Source organism: Fusarium solani (assembly GCF_023522795.1).
Source record: "Fusarium solani strain SB1 chromosome Unknown bctg00000006, whole genome shotgun sequence".
Classification (NCBI taxonomy): domain Eukaryota; kingdom Fungi; phylum Ascomycota; class Sordariomycetes; order Hypocreales; family Nectriaceae; genus Fusarium; species Fusarium solani.
Window position 1 is genome coordinate 927,259 of NW_027072151.1, and position 25,153 is coordinate 952,411.

Here is a 25,153-nt window from a genome sequence, read left to right on the forward strand (position 1 = left end):
TGCACATACGAGTGTGCACAGAGGGTTCTGCACTGCGTCTTAGTAGAATGAACTGCGGAATTAGTTGAGGTAAGGTCACGTGATATAGCACCCTCCAAATAAGAATAGCGCAAGGCATCAGCCCAAGAGAGGGGCAAGGGTCATACAGTTAGGTTCAATCAAGCAATTTTACTCAATACAGGTTCAACAGGTGGCGTAACAACTATAGCGCAGCGATTATAGTGCATGCGCGCACGGACCGTTTAGTAGTCCTAGCATATATAAGGAGGGCATAAAAGAAATAACCTATTAGATTAACGTACATAATAAGCATGCGACGCATCCAAGTATGCGACGCATTTTACCCTATAGTGGGATTTATACTAAATTTTAAAATAGCCTTAAAAATTCTAAGAAATTTAGCTTAAGATTTAATTAGCTAATAACTTAGAGTTAGACTAATTAAGCTATAAAAAACCTATTATAATTTTTTAAAACTTTTTAAAAAAATCCCTTATAAGGTAATTTAGAAAAAGAACTATTCGCACTGTATAAGTAGCTTTTTTTCTATTAAGAGACTTTTTTAGAAATTCTAAAAAATTATCTATAGTTTATTTAAGAGTTAAGTTTATTAAAATACTTTCTCTAAGCCTATAGCTATTTTATTGCGGTTTTTATTAAGCTTAAGAATTTTAAGATTTAGTGCACAGTATAGGTGCGTCGCATACTTAGATGCGTCGCATGCTTATTTGTGACGGTCAAGGTTCCCAACGTAGTAAACCGTAACCTGCTTGGGTTTATGTTGGCAGTTGCAACGGGGCGTGGCGTACTGAGTATAGGGTGGCGAATCACGTCTGATAATGTCAAGAAGTATTCTTGAGTAATCAAGTTGTATTGAAAGCTAGAGAACTAGATTGACAGGAAATGTGCGAATGAGGGACTCTATATACTACATCTCTTTGTACGGGAGCGACATTGAAAAGTCGCTCCTTCTTCGAGGGAGCGACATCAGAAAGTCGCTCCTGGGTGTTGGAGCGAAACGGGTGGTCGCTCCTTTTGTGATTGGTTGCTTTCCTGGGGGTCACGTGCAAGGGCAGTGGCGAGTTCTCGTGTGACGGGGGTTGTAACACGATGTCCCCTCTCCCATGGTCTTGTCCTCAAGGCCTGTTATTCGGTTTTGTTTCCCTTGTTGGTTGGTGCCTCGTCCTTTTATCTTCCCTCCTTTCCGTGATTATAACAGGATGACAGATAGTACCTCGAAACGTCGTAGCAGACAGCGCACCGCTGTTTCCGATCGCAAGGAAAGTGAAAACTCGGCGCTTTGCGCTTTTATTGATTTGAACGGGGTTTCTGCTGATATGCCTTGCACTCGTTGCTTCCGCGCGAAAATCCCTTGTCTGATGACGGAAGACGATTCCCATCGTTGCAAAGAATGCATTCGTCAACGGAAAGCATGTGACGGGGTCTTGGTGGCGAGTTCCTGTCAGCCTTCGCGCCGTTTTGCGTCTTCTGATGCTCAATTGTTTCTTAGTGACGCGGCTGCTGGAACAGCAGAAAAAGCTAGAGGCAGACGAGGAGGCGGCCGGGAATGCGTTGATCGGTCTTCAAGCTCAGTTGTCTGTGTTGCAGACGCAAGTATCTGAGGCGGTGAGCCGGTTGGCTCGGATTCGGCGTATGCGGAATAAGGTGAAGGAGCGTAGCTCCGAATTGTTCCGTCGCGGGATGCAGGAGGCGGAAGATTTAGATGAATTGGAGCGTCTTGAGACGGAGGAGCGTCAGGGTGCTGAGGCGGGTTCCCTGGATGCTGCTCAGCTTCCACCGGATGTGTTGGATACTATCGATTGGAATTCTTTGGGCTTTTCCGCTGGTTTCGACGCGGTGGTTGGTGAAAGTTCTTCAGCAAACGTTGGGCATTGATGAGGTGTTTGGCTGGCTCCCAGGTGTTTTCGGCGTCGGTGTACCCTTTCCACTTGATCAGGTATTCCAATCGATTTCCCTTTTCCTCGTTTTTTCGTGCATTGAGGATTTTTTCTGGCTCGTATTCTCGTTCGTCTTCAACTTCCATGTCGTCGTCGTAGCCTGTATCGACCTTGATTGTTCCTTCTGCTGATTCAAGTAATGAAATGTTAAAGACTGGATGGAGCTTGACCTTCGGTGGCAAGTCCAATTTGTAGGTGTTGTCTGAGAGCTTCTTGAGAATTTTGAATGGTCCGAGGTATTTGAAGTCGAGTTTTTTGCTTGGGCGCTTTGTTTCGATGTTTTTTGTGGATAGGTAGACCATGTCTCCCTCCGAAAAAGTCGGTCCTTCCGATCTTTTCTGGTCGTAGTAGCGCTTCATCCGTTCTCGCACGAACTCGAGTTCTGCCCTCAGTTCCGCGTGTAGTTCTCTCAATTTGTCCGCTTCGACGATTGCTTTGACGTTTTGGATTCCATTGTATGAGTCTTTATACGGGTCCGGTGTGTAACCAAATAATGCGTAAGCTGGTGTGGTCTTGGTGCTTTCTTGCAGCGAGGTGTTGTAAGCGAACTGAGCCATAGGCAGCAGTTTCGCCCAATTGTTCTGCTCGTAGTTGATGTAACATCGTAGGTATGTCTCCACAATCTGGTTGACTCGTTCCGTCTGTCCGTCTACCTGGGGTCGGTAGGCCGTTGACATTCGTGGGTGCAGTCCTAGTTGAGCCATGAGGCCTTTCCAGAACTTAGAATCCAATGTTGATCCTCTGTCAGAGATGATTTCGTCAGGCATTCCGTGTATGCTAACGATATTTCGCATGAATATGTAGGCAAGTTGTTCGGAATCCGTCTGTTCGTTGAATGGTAGAAAATAGGAAAACTTCGTTAATCGGTCAACGATTACGAGTATGCTGTCGTAGTGTACTCCTGTAGCGGGGTCTTCTGATATCGGTAATTTGGTAATGAAATCCATAGTGATCGACTGCCAAGGTCGCTCTGCGACTTCCAATGGCTTGAGCTTGCCGTAAGGTTTGTGTCGTCGTGCTTTGGTGCGTGCACACAAGTCACATCGTTGTAGTACCGTTCTTACCACGTTTTTCATTTTCGGGAATTCATAGGTTCGTTGGAGTCGTTCCATCATCTTGGCTACTCCGGGATGTCCGTGCAATCTGTGTTCATGGATGTGTTTGACCAGAGCTTCTTGAAGGTGCGTTGGTACTTGCATTTTCCCCGTTTTGTCTTCTTCTGGGATGTCCTGGTTGTGTTCGTAGATCCCATGGAATAGTTCTCCTTCCGTGATCTTGTCGATGAAGGCGATTCTTCGAGTTTCCATGAGTTTTGCCTGCTGGATGTAGGTTACTTGTCGTTGTTCATAGTGACCTTCTGGTGTCTGATGCAAGATTTGATCTTGCACAATAACTTGTTCTGTCTTGAAATCACTTCGTCGGCTGATAGCATCAGCTCGTCCGTTCTCTGATCCTTTCCTGTGGATGATGACATAGTCGAATTCAGAGAGGTATTCAGCGTATCTGAGTTGTCTTCCGCTGAGTTTTTGTGTCGTTGCAAAATGGGATATATTCTTGTGGTCTGTGTAGACCTTGACCTTGTACTGACTTCCTAGGAGGTAATGTCGAAATTCTTTGAAAGCATTGACAATTGCAAGAAATTCTTTGTCGTAGATAGGGTAGTTGAGCTCGGCTCCATGTAGTTTTCGTGAATAGAAGGCTATTGGATGTAGCTTGCCGTTCTCATCTCGTTGTCCAACTTGGGCCCCTAATGCATAGTCTGAAGCATCAGTTTCTAGTTCGACTTCTTTGGTGGGGTCGAATGTGGCTAGAACAGGTTCTTTCAGGATTGCGTCCTTGAGTGCTTGGAACGCTTCTTCTGCCTTTGGGGTCCAGATGAATCTTGTCTCCTTCTTTGTGAGTTCAGTCAATGGTATTGCGATTTTCCCAAAGTTGCGTATAAACCTTCGGTAGTAGTTTGCGAATCCTATGAAGGATTGCACTTCCTTGAGGTTCTTCGGCCGTGGCCAATCTCTGACGGCCGCTATCTTCTTGGGGTCCATTCGGATTTCGTTCGGGCTGATGATGTGTCCCAAAGAATTCTACTTCGTGCGTGTGGAATGTGCTTTTCTCGGGTTCGACGAGTAGGTTTGCGTCTTGGAGTGCCTTGAGCACTTTATGGACGTGTTCCGTGTGTTCTTCTTCTGTTTCCGAAAAGATTAGGATGTCGTCCAGATAGCATACCACAAAGTCGTCGAGATGTTCCCTCAGCACGTGGTTGATCATTCGTTGAAATGCCGCTGGTGCGTTCGTCAAGCCAAAGGGCATGACTGCGTATTCGAACAGTCCGAATTTCGTTCGAAATGCTGTTTTCCATTCATCTCCTTCCTTGATACGGATAAGGTTGTAAAGCTCCCTTGAGATCTAGAGCTGTAAACCATTTCTTGTTGTGTAGTCTGTCTCGTAGTTCCGTGACTAGAGGCAACGGCGTTCGATCCTTGAGGGTGATGTCGTTGAGTTGCCGATAGTCGATAACGAGTCTGAGTTTTCCATTCTTCTTGGGTACAAACATGACTGGGTATCCTGCCGAGGACTTGGAGATTCGGATGTATCCCTTTCTCAGCATGTCTTGGAGGTATTCCTTCAGCGTTCGTAGTTCCACTTCGTTGAGGTTGTAGATGGGGTAGAACTTTGGTTTTGTTCCAACCTTTAGCTCTATTTCGAGGTCCCATTCGCTGTGTTCTGGTAGTCCGGTTTCCAGTTCTTCTTCGAACAGCTTCCGATAGATTCGGTACTGCAAGGGTATGTGCTTGAGCCTTTCTTGTTTGTCGGTTGGTGTGTGTCCTTCTTCGAAAGCTTTCTTCTGAAGCTCGAGGACTTTATCCATTTGCTTGAGTTTGCGTTTGACGAAAGCAATGGTTCTTCTAGTGCGGTTTGCTTCCTTTCTCGCACTGATATGTCGTGTCCCTTTGGGTGGTGAGGAGGTTCTTTCCTCATGCCATTCTTCTCCGTCGTCGTCGGTAGAAGGTTGAGATCTCAATTCATCGTTTGACTCGTCGTCATCGTTGGAGAGTGCGTCGTCCCACTGTCGCACCTGGCCAGTTCTCCAATCGATCCATGGGTTGTACTTGTGCAGCCATTTGTAACCTAGGACCAAATCGTGGCTCATGGCAATCACATCAAACGTGATTCCTTGATTTCTTTCATCGATTTGGACTTTGAGGTGATCAATCTCTCGGTCTACTCGTCCTCCATTCGAGGTAAACGGTTGTCCTTCCAGGTTCTCGGCCCTATACGGTTTCTTCTTGTACTTCCATCTGAGTCCAAGTTCGTTGACCACTTCGGGGTCCATGTAGTTCTCTTCTGCACCGCTGTCTACCAAAGCGTTATACTCCCTTCCGCGTATTCGTACTGAGAGGTTGAATGACTTCTGTCGTCGTCCGGGTTTTTCTGCACTTCTGAGTGCCTTTGTAGGGAGTTCTCCCCTGATTCCGCCCCCCTGCGGCCCTCCTACAGGTGGCGTTCGTCGTTTGGGTTCCCGAGTGTTGCATTGTCTCTCGATAGTCGTCGTCGTTCCTGTCGAGACTTCCTGCTCTCTCCTTGAAGGGTTCGTTCCATCAAGAATCGGAATTCTTTACTTGTGACTCCTTCCGTGTCCGACAGATATTCTGAATCTTGTTCGGACTGTCCCTTGGAGTCGTTTTCGGGGTATCCTTGTTCGCATTCCTGGCTCCTCCACGGTAGTCGTTGCTCGTAGAGATCAGGGTCGTTTTCTTCGTCACTAGTTTCAAGATATTTTTCCACTGGAGTCTTTCGTGCCATGGCTACCGTACGCGTTCGTGAAGAACCGAGTTCCTTGGTAGGTTTCGGGAAGATAGCATTGACTACTTTTTCGTCCAAGTGGTCGATGCATTTGTCGTCATAGCAATGTATCCACCCGAGACTCTTGTGGTTAGGCTTGGTCGTTCTGATTGCTCGAGGTTCCTCTTCGTTGTCCTGGTTCTGGACTATGTTAACCTGTTTCTTACCTTGATTCCTTTGGCTTCTTCGACCGTTCGCAGTTAGACGAATAATGCCCATACTCGTCGCAATTGTAGCATTTGATCTTGCTGATGTCTCTCGGTTTCCTCTCTCTACCTTTCTGAACGTTCCCCATGTTCATGGGTCCTGGTTCGGTGCCGTGAGAGGTGTCAGGCTGTCTCTTTTGTCCCTGGTTGGACTGGTTCTTAGCCTTGTCTTGAAGGTGGTTGTAGTTCCCCTTCTTCTCCTGGCGTCTTGCGAAGTTTCGATTGTCGATCTTGACTGCCGTTTCCATGTAGTTATCCAATGTCATCATAGCCTTGTCGATCTTGCAGAGTTCGTCCTTAACATCTTCCTTGAGACCCCGATAGAACCTATCCTTGAAGTATGTCTCATCCCAAGGTATCCTGGAGGCTATCTGAAGGAAGTTGGCGACATATTCAGATGCAGCCTTTGTTTGCTTCAGTCTCATCAGTCGATCAGTGGCCGCCTGTACTTCATCCACTTCCCCGAAGACTTTCTTCATCCTATCTTCGAAAGTGTCGTAGTCTCGAAAGATTTTCATGGTCACATCATTCGGGCTTCCTCGGACGTAATCACTCAGGAATGGTTCGAACCATCCTAGCGCGCTTCCGGTGAGGCAGCTTCCAGCGAATTTGACACGGTTTTCGTGCTTGAAGAATTGCGTGGGATAGTAGTGAAAATAGGTGCGTAGCTCCGTCAGGAATGTTTTGAGCTTCTTCTGGTCTCCGTCAAACTTGGTTGGTTTGTGAGGCTTGATGATTTCTCCGAGATCTTTCCCTCCATTGGCCTGGTTGGCAAGACTTTCGATGGTGTTGATTTGTTCGTTCCTGTGTCGGTTCCGTTCTTCATAGGTTCCGACGAGCTTGTCGACCTGTTCCTGCAGGCTCTTGTTATTGTTCCGGAGCCTTTCGGTTTCTTCCGCCTGCTGTGCCTTGCTAAGCTCGAAGTGGGCGAGGTTTCTTTCTTCGATCTCCTTCATTCTTTCAATGGCTCCGTGCTGACTTTCGACCACCGTCATGAGGCTCTTGACACGCTCATGTAAGACTCGGATTCTTTTGTCATCGTCTTCATCTGAATCGGACATTCGGACAATGTCTTCTTCATGATCCTTCGGTGGGGAGTCCTGAGGCTGCATTCCCTTGGAGGATTCTCCGGTAGTACCTTTGACAGGCATGTTGTCGAAACTTCGTTATTGCTCAGCGTGACGCGGCGTGCAACTGAACAAGAGCTTTCAACGTGTGACGGTCAAGGTTCCCAACGTAGTAAACCGTAACCTGCTTGGGTTTATGTTGGCAGTTGCAACGGGGCGTGGCGTACTGAGTATAGGGTGGCGAATCACGTCTGATAATGTCAAGAAGTATTCTTGAGTAATCAAGTTGTATTGAAAGCTAGAGAACTAGATTGACAGGAAATGTGCGAATGAGGGACTCTATATACTACATCTCTTTGTACGGGAGCGACATTGAAAAGTCGCTCCTTCTTCGAGGGAGCGACATCAGAAAGTCGCTCCTGGGTGTTGGAGCGAAACGGGTGGTCGCTCCTTTTGTGATTGGTTGCTTTCCTGGGGGTCACGTGCAAGGGCAGTGGCGAGTTCTCGTGTGACGGGGGTTGTAACATTATTATACACGTTAGGCCTTATATAATAGCTCTAAAGGTAGTTATGTATATTAGATTAAGCCTTATATAATAGCTCTAAGGGTACTTATATACCTTTAATATTAAGCTAAGTAATCTCTAGATTATTAATATATTAGGCCTAATTAAGAAAGCTATATTATAGCCTAAAAGGAAAAGAGGGGATTCCCTTAAGAATAATAATATAAGCAATATATATAGGTTTAAGGATAAGCCTGACTTATTAATAATATTATCTTTAAACATAATAGGATAAGAAGTGCATTTAGCTCGGCCGGGCTTACACGCGTGAAGACATTGGCACATTCGAGATTAGTGGCCGGGACAACGTGAAATCAGTGGCCTTCTTGTCGCTTTCCTCACTTTTAGCAGTCATCATAGTAGAAGGAACCGTCAAGATTTGGTCTTTTAATGCAGGATGCTGTATTTTAACTACTAGAATGGGCATGGACATTCGACACCTAGGCTTTCAGCTCAGTACCGGTAGAGTCTGCTGATTTCGGCACGCTGCGGCTCAAGAAGAACAAAACAGCTCTTTTCTCCGAGGGATAGGGCTTCAGTCAAGACCGCTGCTGGATCACATGCTATGGAAGGCCTGTAATCTGGCTGCCGTTGAATTATCGGCCGCTTTTTTCCTTCGTCAATGGGTCAACTTTAACATATAGCACCAAGTTAGGGAGGGTGGTGGTTCTTAGGTTGAAACCGGTGATGCGCCCATCAACATCAGTTGCTTTGGTTTCAATAACTAATCGCGGCGAATATTGAGGGAGTAGGGGTCGTGAGGAAGGAAAAAGAGGTGAGGACGCTTGCCCCCTCTCCGTGCTTGGCATGTGTCGCCGAGAGTTGCCGTCGGAGTGAGGAGACTAGGCGCGCGTTGTTGTCCCCGCCCCCGCAATGATGCAATTCGTCGGGCTTGATTAGCTTGGGCTTGCTTCTGTCATTGTGAATTGAGTCGATGATTGGGTATCTCTGTAGATAGATGGGCCGTGGTGTGAAGATTGGGAAGTCTAGTGCGAGACTAGAGGGGCAGTGGACATCTACGAGCTAGGTTGGGAGCTGAGAAGTAGACAACGTTGACGCAGAGGAAGAAATGAGTATAAGAAACCTGCAACCCCCTACAATGTTCCCTAGTACCTCAATTGCCTATCTACCCCGATATTCATATCCCCAATTGGTTTCCTTCACATAATCCGCTTGTTGCCAAAAGATGGAAAACTCTGCGACATTCCCCGATCTCGCTGGCAAAGTTGCTATCGTCACCGGCATCGGTCAAATTGGTACTCGTGAGCGCTGGGGTAACGGCGCAGCCACCGCCCGTCTCCTCTGTCATAATGGTGTCAAGGTCTTTGGCTGCGATATTGATATTGACGCTGCTGTCTATACCAAGACTAGGATAGAAGCCGAGGGAGGTACTGTTGAGATCACACAAGCTGATGTGACCTCGTCTGCGGACGTCAAGAGGCTCGTGTCTGAATGCGTGGCCAAGTTTGGTCGGGTGGATATCTTGGTTAATAACGTTGGGCGTTCAGAACCTGGCGGTCCGGCTGAGATTGAGGAAAACATTTGGTCAGTGAATAAATGCGACTTGTTGACTTTGTGCTGACTAGGTATAGGGATGCGCAAGCGGAGCTCAATATCAAGTCCGTCTATCTGACTTGCCATGAGGTTCTCCCCATAATGGAGGCACAGAAGAGTGGCGCTGTTGTCAACGTGGCATCGATCGCAGGAATGCGATACATCGGCAAGCCCCAAGTCGCCTACTCAACCTTCAAAGCCGGAGTCATGCAATTCACCAAAGCAACTGCGGTTATTTATGCTGCCAGGGGCGTTCGCCTCAACACTGTTGTGCCGGGATTAATGAACACGCCGCTCATGGTGTACCTAGCAAACAAGTACGCCGGCGGTGATCTGGAAGGGTTTTCGGCCAAGCGTGACAAGGCTGTTCCTATGGGGAAACAGGGTGACAGTTTGGACGTGGCGAATGCTATTGTATTCTTGGCTTCTGAGAGCGCAAAGTATATTACTGGACAAGAGTTGGTGGTGGACGGCGGTATCACATCGTCGACGGGTTGACCGAGTCTAATAAACATGTTTGGAGACCTCATGGCAGGGATTTATTCTTAGTTATATGTTGGAATGTGGCAAGTAGCCCTTTTGAGTCCAAAATATGGGATAATTGGCCACTTTGATGGTGGTGTTCAGCCTGGACCGCAGCAGGTTTATGTCTCGCAATAAGTACTTGACTCTACTGGAATACAAAGCCCTTGTAACCTTCAGCCGCACACTCATCAAGCATCTCCTTATACTTGGGAATACCCGCCGGAAAGTTCAAGGCCTCCCTCGTCTTCCCCTCGATATTGGCGCCCATGTAGTAGGACTTGGCTAGGGGGTACAGCGTCTGAGCTGTAAGATCGTTGACCATGGCGCGGTACTCTTCCTGTGCCTGATTCGCGGCCAACATGCGTTCTAGGCCCTTCTCGCGGCTATGGACAAGGGCATCGACGATCCAATCGCCCTGGATTTCGACACAGGTTGGCCCGTTGGAGAAAGCAGTTGGACCTTGAGGGCCGTACATGAAGAACATGTTGGGGAAGTCAGCCGTCATCAGACCCAGGTTGGTCCATGTTCCTGCTGACCATTTCTCTGAGAGGGTCTTTCCCGTGCCGTTCTTGATGTCGATTGCCTTGAGACCGCCAGTGATGGCGTCGAAGCCGGTAGCAAGGATGAGGGCATCGATCGCATGGATCTTACCGTCTGCTGTGATGACACCATTGGCTGTGACCCTCGTGACAGGGTTGCTGTTAACGTCTATGATATGGACGTTGTCCTGATTGCACACATCGTAAAAGTTGCGGAAGAGGGCTGGTCTCTTAGTACCAAAAGGGTGCGGTGGCTCCAGGGGTGCAAGGATCTCCTTCTTGACAGGATCTGTGATTTTTGCCCGGATCTGACTGGCCCAAAAGTTATAGGCCTCGCGGTTGGATCTCAGATCGGTCAAGACGTCCTTGTAAGAGCCGACCCAGAATAGGAACCCCCCCTTATCCCATCTCTCCTGGTAGAAAGCTTTGCGTTCCTCAGGTGTATGATCAAAGGTGTTGATGTCCTCGGGGCTAAAGTCGTAGCCTCCCTTGCTGAGCAGTCGCTCCACAAACTTGGCGGGATAACCGGCTTTCTGCTCTTGTTGCATGGCCTCGGTCAGAGCAACTTGGTTCAACGGCAACGCCAGGTTAGGTGTTCTTTGAAATAGCGTGAGATGCTTGGTCTGGGGCCCAAGTTCTTGAACCAGCTGAACACCTGTGCTCCCTGTACCGACGACTGCCACTCGCTTCCCGTTCAGATTGACACCTTGGCGAGGCCAGAAGCTGGAGTGATGGATCACTCCCGCAAAGTCTTCCAGCCCAGGCCAGTCGGGGAACGATCGTTTGGCTGCAAAGCCAACAGCCGGCACAAAGTACCTTGACTGAAGCCGAACTCCTTTGTCCGTCGAGATTGCCCACTCGTTCAACGAGTCGTTGAACACCGCTTCGGTGACTTTGGTGTTGTAGATGACGTCCTGGCTTAATTGGAGAACCTTGTCGACGTGCTCAAAATAGGCCTGAAGCTCGGGTGCAGTCGGAAACTTTTCTTTCCAGGACCACGTCTTCCACACTTCTTCCATCGAGTATTCGTACAAAGGTACGTGAGTGTCGACTCTGGCTCCAGGATAGCAGTTCCACTGCCAAACGCCGCCGAGGCCTGGGGCAGCCTCAACAATGCGAGCGGTGAAGTTGTTCTGGCGCAGTCTATGCAGCAGGTAGCATCCTGAGAAGCCTCCCCCGACGATGACGACGTCTACTTTGTGTACTTTGTGGATTGAGACGCCGGCGTTGCCGTTGGTCGCACCATTCGCCATGTCCCTGACACACGGGTGGCTTCCAATGTCAGATCTCATGCTTGGTAGGTGCCGGTATGAGTAAGAAAAAGAGATTGAGTGAAAGTTTTCTTGGGCGTTTTGTAGACAGTAGAGTGTCATACTGGTCAGGCTATAGTTCTTTTATGCTCGGCATCGTTTGAGACGACATCATCACACGCGTATCTACACTCATTTCAGGGCGACATCTTATCACAATGTTTCCGCGCTAGGTCATATATGGATAAAAACATGAGCAGATGCGCGAGTTCCAACAGGCAATCAGCGCCAGCACAGTAAAGGCTCCATTCTACCGGGCCAGCACATACACACCCTCTTCCGGTGTCATTGAGCGGTCTTTTGTTCACGATTGATGTAGCGCAGTTTAAGGATGAGAATTAGACATCATGTGCTCAGAACCAGCTCAACTACGCGCAAATATATTGCTTATGCGATTGTAAACGAGACGGCCATTCCGGACCAGCGCTTTCCAGTTCCTCCAGAAAATCATGCATCATGGCCACATTCTTCCAGCCAAACGTAATGGTATGGCAGAAGAGTCGGTCCTTGAAGAACTTGCGAAGTGGCGGCGTAGGGGAAGCCGCAGCGGCCATAAAGTACACCCAAGTCAGGTAGTGGTCAAACTCGGCAATGTCGCCGTTGGACTCAATCCTAGAACACAGCTCCTCTAGCATGCCGCTTGCATTGAAGCTCGGGTCATGCTTCTGATTGTGCCATACGGTCAGTATCGTCTCCCAGCAGTAAGCCAGGAAAGACGGGTTATGGCCGTGCTCCACGGTTGCTTTGGCAAAGTCTCGCACAAACTCCAAGGCTGAAGTTTGGAGCACAGTGGCAGTCTGAGTATCGACGTGGGGCAGCGAGAAGATGGTGAGTCTGATGGATTCAGTCAGCCAGTATGAACAGCTACTTGGGAATGGTGAGGTGTGGCTGGCATACATTCCAAATTGCTCGACCAGGTATCTGTGAAGCTCCGGGCTACCGGCTAAAGCTGAAAAGTCGACAAAGTCACGCATGCTTCCTATGATACGGGCAAGGGTGGTGAAGTAATCCTGGGCAGCCACCATCTCGTCGTACATCAAGATCAAGAGGGTGGCGGCAGCGAAGAGACGGTCATCTGATGAGCCGGAAGGCGAGCAGACATCCCGGCAGCTCCTCAGCAGGCCCTTGATCGCCGACGCTTTGTATCGTTCGCCCTTGGCGGCGAATTCCGGACATCCATAGTACGCTAGACGATGGAACGTCGTGGCAGCCACGGCGTCAAAGACGAGTTCCGATGATGCAGCTAGTGGAAGGAGATGTGTCTTGCACTCGTTGTCGGCTCGGAGGATCGGACACATCCAAGGCGTTATCTGCTCGGCAACTAGAGTCCGGGATGTTCTTAGCATCAAGAATCATTCGTAACGGATCTTTGTCTTACGTACAATAATTCATGGCCCACTGGTCCGGATGATTGGGGACGCCCCTTGTCAAAACAACGGCCGACGATGCCATCGGGTCCGCATCTGCGGCTCGGAGGGGGTTGTGGTCCTGGCCAGGAACCGATTAGCTGGTAGACTCCAAGAGTGACAGATGCACTCACTGTTGCAGACAGCTGGATGTCACCTGCAGGCACGTCGAAGCCATTCGCAGGGACCTGTCGGTTGTTTCGCCCCGTCTTCCTTACCCCAGATGCGCCGACCCATCGATAAGTCCCGCTGAGGCCATAACATTCCAGGTTGTCACGGGCACACTTCCTGCAGCGGGGCTGAGTCAGGTCACAGTTGATCCGACGGCGGGAGCAGTTGCGGCATCCTAGAAAGCCCATGGGTCAGGAGTGCATCCGCATGAGGTCTTGTCTGAAGTCTCCTACCTTTGACCCTTGTAGGCATAGCTGCGTGATTTCGGGTGGTGGGCAGCTCCGAGTATTCTCTTGATGAGGATAATAACACGAGCAGTGACCAGTTGAACTGGACTTGCTGGGGAGGGAGACGAAGGAAATATGTGGACCAAGTGAAAGAGGAGAGGTCATTTCAGAGTTTGAGAGACCACAGACATGCTCACCTTTTTATCCGCTTTGGGTAAGGGGCCGCTCCTCCTTTCTCTCCACATCTCCTTATCATGTTTCCCCACATGCATCGCTTGGTAAAACTAGCGACCCTGGACTGCAACAATCGCTAACGCTGAAGGCGTGATAGGGCACGGGGCGGACTGGACTAGATCGTATCTTGGAAATGAGTCAGGGATGAAGTGCGTTAGTATAGATTATAATAACAAACACTACCGAAGGTTTTGTGGTCTTGTTGTAAGCTGAAGCGAAGCATCTTGGCCTCGAACACCACCCCTTCTCCCAATCGCACAATATTCATCCACAATGTCTCAGTCAGTTGACGGCAAAACCGCCATCGTCACCGGGGCGGGCAGCGGTATCAATCTCGCTTTCGCAGCCGTGCTCCTCTCCAAAGGCTGCAATGTTGTCCTGGCCGACCTGAGCTTGCGGCCGGAAGCTCAGCAGCTTGTTAACCGCCATCAGTCAGGTCGGGCACGTGCCGTCTTTCAAAAGACGGATGTCCGTGACTGGCTTCAGCTGGAGCGCATGTTCTCCACGGCTGATAGCGAGTTTGGCCGTGTCGATATTGTCTGTCCCGGTGCTGGCGTCTACGAGCCGGTGATTTGGCCCCCTTCCCATCATGCTTATTTTCATTCTCTCGCGCATCCGCTAACATTTTGTCCGTATTCAGTCATGGAGTACCTTCTGGAAGCCACCTGGGACGCCCCAGAGTGGCGATGCTATCGATGGCAACCGCTACGCCCTTCTCGACATCAACATCATCCACCCGATCCGGACCGCGCAACTAGCCATATCTCGATTCCTCAACTCCAAGCACATCGGCAACAAGACCATTGTTATGATCTCAAGCACTAGTGCACAAGATACCAGCATCGCGACTCCGCTCTACGATGCATCCAAGCATGCAATCAGTGGTTTCGTCCGGGCTTTGAAGGACATGAGTTCCGTCAACGTCCGCGTCGCAGCAGTGGCGCCTGGTATTATCAAGACGCCGCTCTACACGGAAAACCCGGACAAGATGGCCATGATTGACGGACTGCAGGATGTTTGGGTTGAGCCCGAGGAGGTGGCTGAGGTCATGGTGGCATTGATTGAACGAGATGCCATCAACGAGCAGATAGGTTGTTATTCTGAAAAGGATAATAGCATATTTATCGAAGGAGGTACCATCCTTGAGATAACAAAGGGCCGAGCAAGACCCGTGTTCCCGTACCATGATCCGGGACCGTCAGGACCTGGCGCCCTCGCATCCAATATGGCTGCTGCAGAGCAGGCCGTGAAGGATGCTCTGGCTCCAGGTTGGGGTATTGACAGGCAAGGGAAGTAAACATCATGGAAGTTGAGCTTCTTTCGAGAAAACCAGCACTAAATATAATTCCGTGCGCGAACTGTTTCATTGTTGCTGATGATCATGTCATGCTGTTGATAGCCATGATACTATTCTTCAGAAGAGGACATGAAACGCTTGACAGGATAAGAAGTGCAATGATGATGACACTGAGAACTTAACAACTAATTTAAAAATTATCCTCATGAATTATTTTGTGGCCCTCTCTGAATAGGCACAACTGCTAGACGTGGAGGATGGCCGTGAGGTTAGGCGCAGCAGCTGCGATTCGAAAGGGCACTGAACATCAATAGTGGGGTGATGTTGATAATGAAATTCAAGGTAGAAACTATTGTACATAACTTCCACCTGTCTGACCACCCTCTCTGCTCATCACGCCTACTCCATCAATCAGGCCGCAAGTGAACACTTCTTACCCTCCTCTACCAGCGAGTCTGGCTGAGACTCGTAAACTTCAAGGCCAGAAACATGGACCTCCTCAATGCTTGCCACAGGTCCTTTATAGTGTGTGCGTCCATAGATAATGTACCAGACAAGGCTGACGACGGCAAAGCCAGTAAAGACAACGCTGGAATAGTTCATTGTGCTTGCAGTAACAGGCAGGGCAACTGGCATGCAGAACAGGATAATGGAGAAAAAAATCCACACGACCGATATGAGGTTGATGATGAACCCGAACGGCCTCAGAGACCAGCAGGATCCAGAAACGGGCTTCCGCCGCCGGAGCAGCGAGATCAGGATGGGCGCCGCATATGATGTCGATAAGCAGATGGTGGCTGTTCCAGTGAAGGAATTGAAGGCTGCGGAGGAGCCAAAGTAGATCAGGCCGAGGAGAATATTAACAATGACGTTGAGGAGCATGGCCCAGAGCGGCATCTCCAGCTTCTTATTGATACGGGACCATAGCTGGTGATAAGGAATGGCCCCATCTCGTGCAAAGGCGTATGTGTAGCGACTAGAGGCGGTAAAAGCCCCAATGCTGCAGAAGATATACATGACGATCAAGAGGAGAAGCAGGCCCAGAGCTGCTGCGTCTGAACCAGTTATCATCTTGAACATGATGCCAACCGGCTGGTTGCTCGTGACGGCAAGCAGACTGGCGATGTCAGGAAGCGTAAAGAGGACAGGGACGAGATACACCAGGCCAATCAGCCCAGAGACGACAACCGAGATGACCATGGCTCTGGGGACTTGGAGATGGGGGTTCTCCACCTCCTCGCAGAGAGACGCCACCATGCCGTAGCCAAGCATGACATACCCACCCTGGAGAAGGCCGACGAAAAAAGACCATCCCGTAGGCCAGCCGCTTGCAGAAGCATCGTAGTTGGCAAAGACGAAGCTAGCAGGCCGTCGCTCCTCGGCCATGCTAAGCAGCACCGCCGCGAGGACGATGATCGAGGCCGTGATCCAGAGCATGGCAGCAACGTTGATGGCGTTTAGGAATCTGCTCCCAAATATGTTGACAGCAGCTGCAAAGATTGTGAAGCCCACAAAGGCCAAGATGGTCTGCCAGGCCGTCGGCACAAAGTCACCGTGCCACAGCGTCGCCGCCGACAAGACGACCTGCGCGCCGCCAAAGTTGATGCTGGTGGTGACGAGGAAGTTTCCCGCCAGGTTGAGCCACCCAGTTATCCAAGAGGCCACGGGGGCGTACTTCTTGGTTGAAACCATGGCGGCCCAAAAGTAGGGTCCCCCAGCCGTGGGATAAACAGCGCAGATCTCGGCGAGGGACGCGGCGATGCAGATGGAGACAAGGGTAACAAAGACCCAGCCCCAGAGCATGGTCACGGACTGACCGTTGATGAGCGTGATGTAGAGGGTGGTTGACAGGCCGTACGGAACAGCCATGATGGCTACGGATCTATCATCACACACGAGTTAGATCAACGTGTGAGGATTCATGATGAGTGCGACTTGCAGTCCTAGGACGGTCCATATGGACAGAGTTCTCTTCAGCTCGTTTTGGTAGCCCAGATTGGCCAGAGCTTGATCCGCCGGAGTGAGAGGCGAATCGAAGGATCGGCTGAGTGACGGCATTTTGGAATAGAGTTGAAAGGAGTTGATGATTCAACAAGAGAAGGGTATCAACGACAAAGAGCACCAGCAGTTTAAATAGGATTTCCTCCTTGGCCTCAGAATGCACCACATCCCTCATCTTCCACTATCATCGCGAGATGGCTAGTTATCGCCTCACAGCCGCTCCTCCGGGAGCAACACAGCACCCATCCTGGCCGAGATAAGCAACATGATAATGATACCAACCTGCCGTCTCCCCTTGATCAAGAGCAGGGTTCTCCGCGTCTCCTTATCGCCTTAGATTCATGTTCCCTGCAGAGCCGTCTAGGTCTCCGTCGTTCGCCATGAGCTGGGAATGGAGATGTCGGGGGGAGTGCTCACCTTTTTTACCCAATTGGGCAAGGCCGAGGTCTAGTGCGAAAGAGAGAACGGGCATTCGGTGTTTAGCTAAACGACGAAAGCGAAGATATCTTGCCGACCTAGCTGTATTCTGCTGACTTGTCTTGATCTCAAATCACCTCTTGTTTGATTTGTTATCAGTCCTACGTGCGCTACCCTTGGTGGGCGCACTGGCGAGTCTTGCAAGGGCAAGCGGGTTCTCCCAACAAGCCCCTTCTGGCATGGGGTTGCATAAGTAACTAGTCAGTCGACCGTGATGACACGTTGGTGGCATGTCCTTGCGCTCTCCAGGCTCCAGGGTACAGAGCAGTCCACAGCCCCGGTCCATCCCCACGCCCATCGTGGACCTCCTAGATCGGAGGTTGGGGTCGGGACCTGCTTCGGACCACCGGTAATGTTGAGTGGTCAACAAAGTAACGGTAATGCAGTAGAGAGTAGTCCGTGCCACCAACTGGCCCCCAGTAGCCTCAGACGTCCGGTATCTCGTGATGCAAGGTCCTGATCAATGCCAGCATACTCAGCCGTCAACTATGCATGGCTGCATTAGCTCCAATTCTATCCCCAGACTTGGCAGGCCGAGGTACTGACCTTCTACGTGTGCATGTCAATGTTGATCTCGGCGGCCGGTGTAAGATATGAGGAGACCTGGTGTAAGTGACTTTGGTAAGGAATAAAATTTCAACATACGCTTCTGTCTAGATCAATGAGCCTGACAAAGAAAAACCCCCCAAGTCACAAAGTATGTTTATCACTAGAAACGACCACCTCCACCTAGGCTCACTTAACCTGTCTACCCATATTAGCAGTCTCAGCTCGCAAGAACAAGCCCCTTGATCGTTGGATGGCCGCTGCAAAAGCAAGAAAGCAGTCACAGGCTTGTATCCAATGCCAAAGATCTAAGAAACATTGCGATGGCTACGTTCTGAACGCTGCCTAACGGGCCCCTGATGGACCAACGCCTTTGCTCTGGATTTTGGATGGAGCATTCAGGAAAACCCTTCAGCCCAGCACCATTGCAAGAGAACGCTGAAAGAATTTTCTTTCAACTCTAGTTGGGCTGCATCTTCAGACAAAGATAGCGAGACTACAGGTACCAGCACCCCCTCAATCAAGCCGTCGAGCCATCGGACGTACGAGCTAGCACGCGGAAGGCCTCCAGCGGACAGACCTAATAACTTCGCCGCACCACTGTCCCCGTTCAGCACCGAGTCTAGCCTTGCATCATACTCGAGTAACCAGTCTGTTGTCCAAGGCCTGTTCCAAATCTAGCACGACGTGCTAGAAAACAACCTCGTCTGCTGGGTCACGAACAGAACATGCCCATATATGCAACGGTCACTGGTTGGGCATCATTGTTTGTCTACCGCTCTAGAACCGATGGTGCTTCCAGTATGAGGCGACCAAGACGCAATAAATCCCACAGCGAGGGCCGGGAGTATAGAAAATGACCGAGTGCCTGCGGTGATACGGATGCAGCCCTAGTCCAGAGCTTGAGAGATGGACCATGCCAATCAACTAAGCCAAGTATAAACTCACGAGAGCCCGTCGAGCCGTGGGAACAATAACGCCTGTAGTGTATTCATTGCATCGGAATTGTTTCATTTACCTCTCATTTCCCAAGACTGGCCATCTCTTGCGAACCAAACATCATGAGAGTTGCGCGCTACTACGGATAAGGGGATATTCGTATCGAGGAAATCCCCGAGCCTGTGGTTGGCCCAGGTCAAAAAAAGGTATAAGTCTCCCAGATTGGTATTCAAAGTGCAAGACTAACTGCTATTGCTGTCGGATTGCCCCTGCTTTTGTCGGTATCTGTGCAACTGACCTCCACGAGTATCTCGGCGGGCCTACCTTTCGTCCCTCCAGCCCACATCCCCTTACCCACGACACTATCGCTATCACGTTCGGTCATGAATTTTCTGGATGCATCAATAAAGTCGGGCCCTGAGTCCAAGGTAGTTATCAAGTTATACTAACAACAGACGAAATTCTAGTTTCGGAGTTCCCTCGGAGAATGCAAGATCAATGGGATAAGCTTCATTTCAACTCCATGTCGAAGCGATAAGATTGTTACCAACTTGAGTATGAATGCCGAGTATCATGTTGGCTCTGGCGGGGGGCCAGTTGCTCGGAGTACGAGGTTGGGGGATGGGGCGATTTTGAGCCTGCCCCCCAAGGATGCAGGGAACGCGCCTAGTCTTTAAACGGCAAAATAAGTGAGTAGAGTGGAGGGCATCACGAGAGAGGGTGGCTCTTCCGCCTTGTCACCGCCCTCTTGGGTCAGATACCGGGGCCTTTAAATCCCACGCGGTTCGTCAATAACGCCAACTCCTTTTCTCTCCTCGGTTGGCCGAATTCTTACCGTACAACTTTCCTAGCTATTAAGACGTGTTTAGCACTAATCTCTAGCACTTGTCAACAGATCTTGGACACCTAACACCTGGTAGTATGACCAGCTCGCATCAAATCCTTGTGCTCGAATTCGAAGAGCCTCCTGACGTGATTCGTGAGGAGCATGGAACGCACGGAGATCTTCTGGTTCGATTTGTCTTTGGCGACGTGAAAGCCTCTCCACAGGTCGAAATTAAGAAGCATCAGGTTCTCGCGAGCCATGAATATCCCCCATTATCCGAGATCAGTGCGATCATGATTACTGGAAGCAGTGAGACACCGGTGTGAAGCATGTTTCGGGGAGAGAGGCGCTGATGGCGTCGACAGAGTATTCCGCAGTCGAGAACGACCCCTGGGTTCCATCACTGTTGGACTATGTCAAGCAAGCATACAAGGCTGAGATCCCCATCGCTGGATTCTGCTATGGTCACCAAATCATCGCAAGAGCTCTGGGTGGCCAGGTCACACTCAGTCCTGGAGGATACGAACTGGGCGTGCAGGAAGTCATCCCATCATCTCGGGGTGCAGAAATTCTGGGGGCTGAAACACTGGTTGTTCCTGTTGCTCCAAATCATGATTGTATTTTTACTGATCTGTCGCAGAACATCCCCCAGTTCCATCGCGACTGTGTGTCCAGTCTGCCGCCGAATATCCATAATCTCGCTTCCAGCGCGCTGTGCGAGGTACAGGTCATGTATCAGAAAGGCAGGGTGCTCGGATACCAAGGTCATCCAGAGTTTAATCCATACGTAACACGGTGTCTGGCAGACCTCCTTCTTGAGCAGGGGGCTATTAGCCAAGAATTATTTGATTCTCAGGTCAAGGGGGGAGGTCAGCCGAGGGGCACGGCCGTATTGTCCAAGCTCGCGCGGGAAGTTCTCTTGGGACTGGATTCACAAGTTCGCACAGCATAAATGTTCAGCTATGACTGTGGCTATGTACCTACTGCGCATTTCTATCGGAATCTAGGCCCCGAGTTAATATGCCGTTCTTTGTAAGCTGTATACCTGTCGATACACACCCACTCTCCCGCATCGTTGAATGATAGCTATTCGTCAACCAGTCTCCCAAGGTGCCCGGGCTCAGCGGACAGAAGTAGAAGTTTAATAATCGGAGACACTTTTGAAATCCGAACTGACGTGATAGAATCGAAGAAAGGCTAGTCTATCGATCACGATGATGAATATCTCGACAATACCTTTGGAAAAATGCCGTTTATTGCCCATTTCCAGCTTAGCCAAGTTCAATGGGAACTAAGGGAGCGTACAGGAATCCTACCGGATGTCATAACGATGGGTATTCTCGCTCTCTTGAATTTACCAATCTCGGGAATAGTCCTTGCGGGGTATGCAGCTTCGCTCTTCACAACACGCCGATCTCGGTCATCAAAAGACGAGGCCGACAACGAACTGATTTTCCAGCATTGAAAGGCTCAGAGTAAACAAATAGCCGTGTATTCGACCAAGGGTAGCTGTCTTCTACATCCCTGGACCAGTCAAGATGATGTTGTTCACAACTACTCTGGCCGTTCTTGGCCCTCTTTTGCATTACTCCTGTACCACTTCAGCCGCAGCCGTTCCCCAAGTTAGCCTCGAAGACTACGGCACCTTCTCTGGGGTTTCCATATCAAACACCTTGAGCAAACATAAGCTACCGCAAGAAGTTGATGCGTGGCTTGGCATTGACTATGCCCAGCAACCTATCGGGAATAGGCGATTTCTCCCCTTGGAAGCACAGCCCGATGCTTTCGAGGGAGTCAAAAACGCCTCTCAATATGGCCCAGTCTGTCTCCAAGACTTGAAATATCCCTACCCAGACCAACAGAGCGAAGCCTGCTTGTCTTTCAACGTGTACCGCACCCACGGCATACCTCTCAGCGAAAAGCTGCCTACCTTGGTTTGGATTCACGGTGGTGGCTTTGCGTCATTTTCTGCACGCGATATAGACGGGGCTGCTTTTGTCGCGTCGTCTGCAGAGCCGGTAGTTGTCATTTCCCTCAACTATCGACTTAATGCTTTTGGGTTTCTTCCAAGTGATCTTTTCAAGCGCCAGGGTCTTATGAACCTGGGACTCCAGGATCAACACTTTTTCTTGGAGTTTCTGCAGCGCCATCTGAGCGCTTTCGGTGGAGATCCTGATCAGGTCACACTTGGCGGTCTCTCAGCCGGCGCTCACTCTACGGCATTCCACTATTTCCATAATTATGGCGTGGACAAGAATAAACCGCTTTTCGCCAGGGCGATCCTTCAGTCTGGTTCTCCCACTGCTCGAGCGTTTCCTCCTCCCGAGTACCCTCGCTACAAGAAAGACTTTGCGGCCCTGATGAACCATATCAATTGCTCAGTTGATGTCGACGACTCGGAGCAAATGAGCTGTCTCATTAAGGCGCCAGCTGAGAAGATTAGAGAAGTGGCCGCAAAGCGATATGAAGATGCCAAGGATCAATTGGACTGGCCGTGGCAACCGGCACTTGGTGGACTTTTCCTTGAGAAATCGGGATCGGAGAGCGGCATCAACGGCACATTCCATTACCTGCCCATCATTACGACTTACACCACAGATGAGGGCAAATATTACACACCAGGAAACTTGCAGACCAACGACGACTTTATCCAGTTCTGGCACCGTATGAGTCCCGACCTCAACGTTACTGACCTCGGCATCTTGAACGAGCTCTACCCAGATCCAGTTGCACACCCCGACTCTCCCTGGGCCATGTCTCCAAACAGCACCCAGTACAACCGCATCTCAGCTTCGTGGTCCGACATGGCCTACATCTGTCCCAGCCGCGAGACGGCCTCCCGGACATCAGCAGCGGGCGTCCCGACATGGAGGCTTCGTTTCAATACGCCTGATCATCCCTTGGCAGCACAGTCCTGGCGCGGAATCCCACATGCCTCCGACTTTGCGTATCTCTGGAACGACCCGGCCGTGCCATACAGGGATACAGCTCGGATTTACTATAGCTACATCAATAGTTTTGTTCTTACGGGGGACCCGAATCGCCACCGGCGCGAGGGGGCCGTCGAGTGGCCGCAGTATGGAGGTCGAGGTGGGAAGCAGATTGTTGTGAACCCGGGAGATTTCACGGTGGTCGAGGTGGACAATGCCCGGCCTCTGCAATGCGCGTTCTGGAACGACCCTGAGAGGGCGCCAAGACTCAACAAGTAGTTAAAATATTCCAAGTCGATAATGTAAGCGGAGTTCCGTTCCTTATCAGTGCCAGAGGAGGCGTCGGTCCCGAGTGGCCACCGGGAGAGTGGAGCCGAAACCACTCAGCCCCGGTGACATTACCGACCAAAGTGCCGGAGTATGCAGGGAACCTCAATGTCTTTGCCATGTGGTTGGTCCCACTGACAGCTCGAGATCTGGGGTAATCTGGGGAACTCTGCGGAGAGCTTGGCGAACTCCTGAGTACATATTCAGCCGTGTCCTTTGAGAAGCGAAGTGATAGATTCTTGCCCTCGCAAGTCTAACGAGCTGCGATCATCCATCATGGTATCTTGGAAAGAGGCGTTTGCCTTGTCTGCTGAGGCTGTTGATGCAGCCACTCCTCCTGGAACTGCTCATATTCATCGTTCGTGCTCTCCCCACATGTTCCACAACCCCCTTACTGACATGGCCCAGGCGAGCATGAACACACTGACCATGAGCTTGCGACCATCCCACCTTTGACCGACGACCCTCGAGATCCTTTGAACTTTCCAGCTTGGAGAAAGCTCGCCGCCTTGATCGTTGCCGCCCTCTATGGGTTTGCCGCCAACTACACCAGCGGTGTCATCGCACCGGCTTTCCAACTCTGGCCGTACAACTTCCCGAACGACCCGAGGTCGTATTCCGAGTTGACTACCCTTGTTGCTGTAAGCACTCTGATCGAGATCCTGCAGAGATGTGCTAACACCCACAGGTCCACGTCCTGTTTCTCGGCGCAGCCAACATCTGGTGGGTTCCTTTCTCCAACTGGATAGGACGACGCCCCGTGCTTCTCGTTGCTACGCTCCTCATGACGCTCAGCACTCTCTGGTGTGGACTCTCCACGTCGTACAACTCTCTCCTTGCAGCTCGCATCTTCCAGGGCATCGGAGGTGCAGCTGCAGATTCGGTTGCTCCAGCTCTGGTTGGAGATTTATACCCTGTTCACCAGCGTGGAAGAGCAATGGTGCGTACAACACAGCCTCACCATTGGAAAGTGGGCTATTCTAAATGAGGATGTAACAGGCACTCTACACTATCATGCTCTGCGCAGGCCCCCTCGCCGGAGGACTTTCAGGAGGCTACATCGTGTTCCGTCACGGCTGGAAAGCCCTCTTCTGGGTCAGCCTGGCCCTCTCTGGACTTTGCTGCCTTGGAGTAGCGCTCTTTGTGCCCGAGACGCTTTATGAGAGGAGCTTCTCAAGCGAAACGATCCCAGCGGCGAAGTCCGAGAAACAAATCGACCAAGAGGAGCAAGTAGAATACAAACAGCCAACTAGCACGAGCCAGGACCACGGGAGCTACAAACCCTTCACGATTGCTCAGGCGTTGGGCTTTAATCGTCCTCGTGGAAGCTTGGCACGACAGTTCTTGCAGCCATGGAAGACTCTCGCACTACCAGGCACCTGGGTGGTGATGCTCCATTACGCTGGTCTGGTTGGTGGTATCGTCACCATCTCGACCATCGGTTCGCAGATAGTTGCCCAGCCGCCTTACCTCTGGGGCGCCAATGCAGGGCTCATCAACGTTGGTGCTCTAGTTGGAACCGTCGTTGGATACCTCTACACTCACATGCTCGCCGATGGAAGCCTGGTGAAGAAAGCAAACTCCAAGCGACATGGAGTAGCAGAAGCTGAGGATCGACTTCCTACACTCTTCTTTCCGCTCGCCACGGCGACCTGCGGCTTCCTTGTCTTTGGGTTCTGCGCTCAGTATCCGGGCCCAAAGCAATGGGTTGGTTTGGAGGTTGGGTACGGGATGCTCTCTTTTGGGCTCATGCAAGTTCCATCTGTAGGATTCAACTATGTAAGCAAACCTCAGAGTGTCTGCTCCAGACGTAAGCTGACGATACTCTAGCTCATCGACTCGTATCACTCTCTCGCAGCGGACTGCTTCACCATGGTGACGATCCTGCGGGCTATCATTGCCTTTGCATGGTCTTACTTTGTGGCTGATTGGATCCATGATAGGGGTGCAGCTGAGCCTTTCGGTATCTTTGCTATGCTGATGGGTTTGTTTTCATTGTTGACGGTACCGCTTTGGATGTATGGAAAGCGCATGAGGATTGCAACAGCCGATCACGTTGAACGATGGTAGTACCAGGAGACGGGGAGGGTGTTGATGCCGTTGTAGAATCAGCCCACGAGACTAGTGAATGACAAGACGCTTCTCCGGAGCAATAAACACCATTGAATGGTCCAGACTTGCTTGCTGCCTGTCTCAGGTCCACGTCG

The 25,153-nt window shown here is 50.5% G+C and overlaps 9 protein-coding genes across 9 annotated transcripts; 5 read left to right on the plus strand and 4 right to left on the minus strand.

Moving 5' to 3' along the window:
- Positions 1–1,813: 1,813 nt before the first annotated feature.
- MRS44_009994 (uncharacterized protein) lies at positions 1,814–7,155 on the minus strand (the record flags this gene model as incomplete). Its single annotated transcript, XM_065620377.1, has 5 exons — positions 1,814–3,850; positions 3,903–4,361; positions 4,414–5,395; positions 5,452–5,944; positions 6,075–7,155. The coding sequence occupies 5 exons, from the start codon at positions 7,153–7,155 to the stop codon at positions 1,814–1,816; spliced, it is 5,052 nt and encodes a 1,683-aa protein (XP_065476150.1).
- A 1,668-nt stretch (positions 7,156–8,823) lies between these two features.
- MRS44_009995 (uncharacterized protein) lies at positions 8,824–9,689 on the plus strand (the record flags this gene model as incomplete). The annotated part of the gene is made up of 2 exons (XM_046283705.2): positions 8,824–9,182; positions 9,230–9,689. The coding sequence occupies 2 exons, from the start codon at positions 8,824–8,826 to the stop codon at positions 9,687–9,689; spliced, it is 819 nt and encodes a 272-aa protein (XP_046131566.1).
- A 172-nt stretch (positions 9,690–9,861) lies between these two features.
- On the minus strand, positions 9,862–11,547 carry MRS44_009996 (uncharacterized protein; the record flags this gene model as incomplete). The annotated part of the gene is made up of 1 exon (XM_065620378.1): positions 9,862–11,547. One exon carries the CDS (start codon positions 11,545–11,547, stop codon positions 9,862–9,864), a length of 1,686 nt encoding a protein of 561 aa, XP_065476151.1.
- Positions 11,548–11,933: 386 nt separating this feature from the next.
- MRS44_009997 (uncharacterized protein) lies at positions 11,934–13,394 on the minus strand (the record flags this gene model as incomplete). Its single annotated transcript, XM_046284123.2, has 5 exons — positions 11,934–12,399; positions 12,463–12,886; positions 12,948–13,053; positions 13,106–13,317; positions 13,376–13,394. 5 exons carry the CDS (start codon positions 13,392–13,394, stop codon positions 11,934–11,936), a joined length of 1,227 nt encoding a protein of 408 aa, XP_046131564.2.
- A 482-nt stretch (positions 13,395–13,876) lies between these two features.
- On the plus strand, positions 13,877–14,900 carry MRS44_009998 (uncharacterized protein; the record flags this gene model as incomplete). The annotated part of the gene is made up of 2 exons (XM_046283704.2): positions 13,877–14,170; positions 14,244–14,900. 2 exons carry the CDS (start codon positions 13,877–13,879, stop codon positions 14,898–14,900), a joined length of 951 nt encoding a protein of 316 aa, XP_046131563.2.
- Positions 14,901–15,311: 411 nt separating this feature from the next.
- On the minus strand, positions 15,312–16,769 carry MRS44_009999 (uncharacterized protein; the record flags this gene model as incomplete). Its single annotated transcript, XM_046271027.2, has 1 exon — positions 15,312–16,769. One exon carries the CDS (start codon positions 16,767–16,769, stop codon positions 15,312–15,314), a length of 1,458 nt encoding a protein of 485 aa, XP_046131562.2.
- Positions 16,770–19,784: 3,015 nt separating this feature from the next.
- Positions 19,785–20,641, plus strand: MRS44_010000 (uncharacterized protein; the record flags this gene model as incomplete). The annotated part of the gene is made up of 2 exons (XM_065619963.1): positions 19,785–19,998; positions 20,055–20,641. The coding sequence occupies 2 exons, from the start codon at positions 19,785–19,787 to the stop codon at positions 20,639–20,641; spliced, it is 801 nt and encodes a 266-aa protein (XP_065476152.1).
- A 586-nt stretch (positions 20,642–21,227) lies between these two features.
- MRS44_010001 (uncharacterized protein) lies at positions 21,228–22,898 on the plus strand (the record flags this gene model as incomplete). Its single annotated transcript, XM_046283703.2, has 1 exon — positions 21,228–22,898. One exon carries the CDS (start codon positions 21,228–21,230, stop codon positions 22,896–22,898), a length of 1,671 nt encoding a protein of 556 aa, XP_046131560.2.
- Positions 22,899–23,222: 324 nt separating this feature from the next.
- Positions 23,223–25,016, plus strand: MRS44_010002 (uncharacterized protein; the record flags this gene model as incomplete). The annotated part of the gene is made up of 5 exons (XM_046272773.2): positions 23,223–23,304; positions 23,355–23,587; positions 23,635–23,886; positions 23,946–24,725; positions 24,777–25,016. The coding sequence occupies 5 exons, from the start codon at positions 23,223–23,225 to the stop codon at positions 25,014–25,016; spliced, it is 1,587 nt and encodes a 528-aa protein (XP_046131559.2).
- Positions 25,017–25,153: the final 137 nt, after the last annotated feature.